Here is a 3,436-nt window from a genome sequence, read left to right as displayed (position 1 = left end):
TATGCACTCTGGTGCCAGGCACAAGAGCAAATAAATTTTGGTGTCAAATCCCAACTAACTGAAATGTTGGGACAATTGACACGTTGCAACCATGTACCACGCGGCAGGCTACACGAGCCATGTGCCTCCAATCGATTCCTACACGCGTCACCGGAGAAGAATTCGATCACAATTGCGCAAGACATGTTTGAGGCACAACTTCTTCTGGTCTTCATAGCAGTCCTTCATGCTGTTGTTCTCCCATAATTCAGTTTACTCCCAGCGCCTCCCTCCTGCTTCGGTTCATTCTAGCGGTTTGTGCACTTTTTTTTCTTCATCACCTTTCCCTTCTACGCTCCAAGCAAATTGAAAGGCCAAAGCATAGGGTACAGATGAAATACATAGAAATTAAGGGTGAGTCATGACATCTCTTCCCTTGTTTCCTTTGTAATTCTTTTCTGCTTTCTATTTTTCCCCTTCATTATTTGCTCGCGTCATCCCAACCATTGTCTCAAATAGCAGCGTTTTGAAATGAACATATCAAGAGAGGTCCGTTCGCCCACAGCAGACGCGCCAGCTTCATGTTCATTCAGATGCTTAGTTACTCTAACACTTTTCGTAATTCATGGCCAGAGCGGTTGCGTGAGTAGAGAGGTAGATAAAGGAACGATTGAACAGATAGACAGATGGAAGAGGTACATAAATGAAAACGCTGTACCTTATCATAAAAGCTGTTCAAATTTAACTCACTCTGTGCACAGCATCAAAACTTAGCATCAGCTTATATTTGGGCATGTTATTCCCCAATTTCTCTTTCTTTAACAGTCCTTTCTTCCTCTTCATTCACTCCTTCCATGTCCAATATTCAAATGCTAATTCATCTGCTACTTGAAACAGGGCTAGAAAGATGTTGAGGTAAAAGGAGTCGTTCCCATTTTGTCTCACAGATATTAGAGTACAGTGCAAACTGGTAGGGCTAAGTGATATGTTTGGACAGGCAAAGGCGGTGAAATCCCCCTGTCTCCTCTTTCGTAAGCAAATTCCAGTTCAATGTCACTTCTGTGAGTATCTCACTTTCTCCTACTGCATTCCATCTCGCGTTATGCATCACCACACCTCATTCTGCATCATGTCTCGACTGCAATTAATACATTTCGATAGCCAGATGCATTCTTATGCACTTACCTTCCTAAGTTGCATTTCAGTGAGGCCAGAACTCCTTCCTCCCCCACCGCCCGTTTGGTTTTCTCATCTTGACATCCTCCGAACCCACATTTGCTTCTCTCATCTCCTCCTCCTCCTTCTGCATCATTCTTCGCCAGCGTTATTTTGGTGATTTCCATCCATTTTTGTCGCGTGTCCGCTTCCCTCTTATTCACTTGTCAGACTAGACACAGACTAGACTGCACTGCACCTTACTAATGACTATTTTACCTCTCATTGCCTCTTGCCTCACTTTGTGGTGACACTTATGTTCCCCATTTCTTTCTGCTGCTTCAGCTTATCCTAGACCCTATTTATTCAGTCTCTCCTCCCAATATGCTCTTGAGAGGGCAGGTGAGTACCTCGATGAATTGATAGTTTGCAATTCTTTCGATAGCCGAACTTATGCTTACTCCATTGCCTACATAATTCCTTCGTCCTTTTAGACAGTTATTGTACTTGGTCCATCACTATGCACTCTGGTGCCAGGCACAAGAGCAAATAAATTTTGGTGTCAAATCCCAACTAACTGAAATGTTGGGACAATTGACACGTTGCAACCATGTACCACGCGGCAGGCTACACGAGCCATGTGCCTCCAATCGATTCCTACACGCGTCACCGGAGAAGAATTCGATCACAATTGCGCAAGACATGTTTGAGGCACAACTTCTTCTGGTCTTCATAGCAGTCCTTCATGCTGTTGTTCTCCCATAATTCAGTTTACTCCCAGCGCCTCCCTCCTGCTTCGGTTCATTCTAGCGGTTTGTGCACTTTTTTTTCTTCATCACCTTTCCCTTCTACGCTCCAAGCAAATTGAAAGGCCAAAGCATAGGGTACAGATGAAATACATAGAAATTAAGGGTGAGTCATGACATCTCTTCCCTTGTTTCCTTTGTAATTCTTTTCTGCTTTCTATTTTTCCCCTTCATTATTTGCTCGCGTCATCCCAACCATTGTCTCAAATAGCAGCGTTTTGAAATGAACATATCAAGAGAGGTCCGTTCGCCCACAGCAGACGCGCCAGCTTCATGTTCATTCAGATGCTTAGTTACTCTAACACTTTTCGTAATTCATGGCCAGAGCGGTTGCGTGAGTAGAGAGGTAGATAAAGGAACGATTGAACAGATAGACAGATGGAAGAGGTACATAAATGAAAACGCTGTACCTTATCATAAAAGCTGTTCAAATTTAACTCACTCTGTGCACAGCATCAAAACTTAGCATCAGCTTATATTTGGGCATGTTATTCCCCAATTTCTCTTTCTTTAACAGTCCTTTCTTCCTCTTCATTCACTCCTTCCATGTCCAATATTCAAATGCTAATTCATCTGCTACTTGAAACAGGGCTAGAAAGATGTTGAGGTAAAAGGAGTCGTTCCCATTTTGTCTCACAGATATTAGAGTACAGTGCAAACTGGTAGGGCTAAGTGATATGTTTGGACAGGCAAAGGCGGTGAAATCCCCCTGTCTCCTCTTTCGTAAGCAAATTCCAGTTCAATGTCACTTCTGTGAGTATCTCACTTTCTCCTACTGCATTCCATCTCGCGTTATGCATCACCACACCTCATTCTGCATCATGTCTCGACTGCAATTAATACATTTCGATAGCCAGATGCATTCTTATGCACTTACCTTCCTAAGTTGCATTTCAGTGAGGCCAGAACTCCTTCCTCCCCCACCGCCCGTTTGGTTTTCTCATCTTGACATCCTCCGAACCCACATTTGCTTCTCTCATCTCCTCCTCCTCCTTCTGCATCATTCTTCGCCAGCGTTATTTTGGTGATTTCCATCCATTTTTGTCGCGTGTCCGCTTCCCTCTTATTCACTTGTCAGACTAGACACAGACTAGACTGCACTGCACCTTACTAATGACTATTTTACCTCTCATTGCCTCTTGCCTCACTTTGTGGTGACACTTATGTTCCCCATTTCTTTCTGCTGCTTCAGCTTATCCTAGACCCTATTTATTCAGTCTCTCCTCCCAATATGCTCTTGAGAGGGCAGGTGAGTACCTCGATGAATTGATAGTTTGCAATTCTTTCGATAGCCGAACTTATGCTTACTCCATTGCCTACATAATTCCTTCGTCCTTTTAGACAGTTATTGTACTTGGTCCATCACGGAAAATGGTAAGAATAGGTACAGCCCTTCTAGTCTTTAGTTCTAATGTTGCCATGTTTGTGTGTACACGAGTGGGTAACTCGTTAGCATTGTGCATTGAACTCCTCCACCCTATTTGCTTGCCTCATTG

At 43.5% G+C, this 3,436-nt stretch overlaps 1 protein-coding gene across 1 annotated transcript; it reads left to right on the top strand. All coding sequences in view use genetic code 11, as the record gives it.

Annotated features, from left to right (window-relative positions):
- Positions 1-964: 964 nt before the first annotated feature.
- EGR_10329 (hypothetical protein) lies at positions 965-1,315 on the top strand (the record flags this gene model as incomplete). Its single annotated transcript, XM_024499578.1, has 2 exons — positions 965-1,010; positions 1,185-1,315. 2 exons carry the CDS (start codon positions 965-967, stop codon positions 1,313-1,315), a joined length of 177 nt encoding a protein of 58 aa, XP_024346018.1.
- Positions 1,316-3,436: the final 2,121 nt, after the last annotated feature.

Source organism: Echinococcus granulosus (genome assembly GCF_000524195.1).
Source record: "Echinococcus granulosus chromosome Unknown EG_S00209, whole genome shotgun sequence".
NCBI lineage: Eukaryota > Metazoa > Platyhelminthes > Cestoda > Cyclophyllidea > Taeniidae > Echinococcus > Echinococcus granulosus.
The sequence above is the reverse complement of the archived record's forward strand: the minus strand, read 5'-3'. Positions and strand labels throughout refer to the sequence as shown.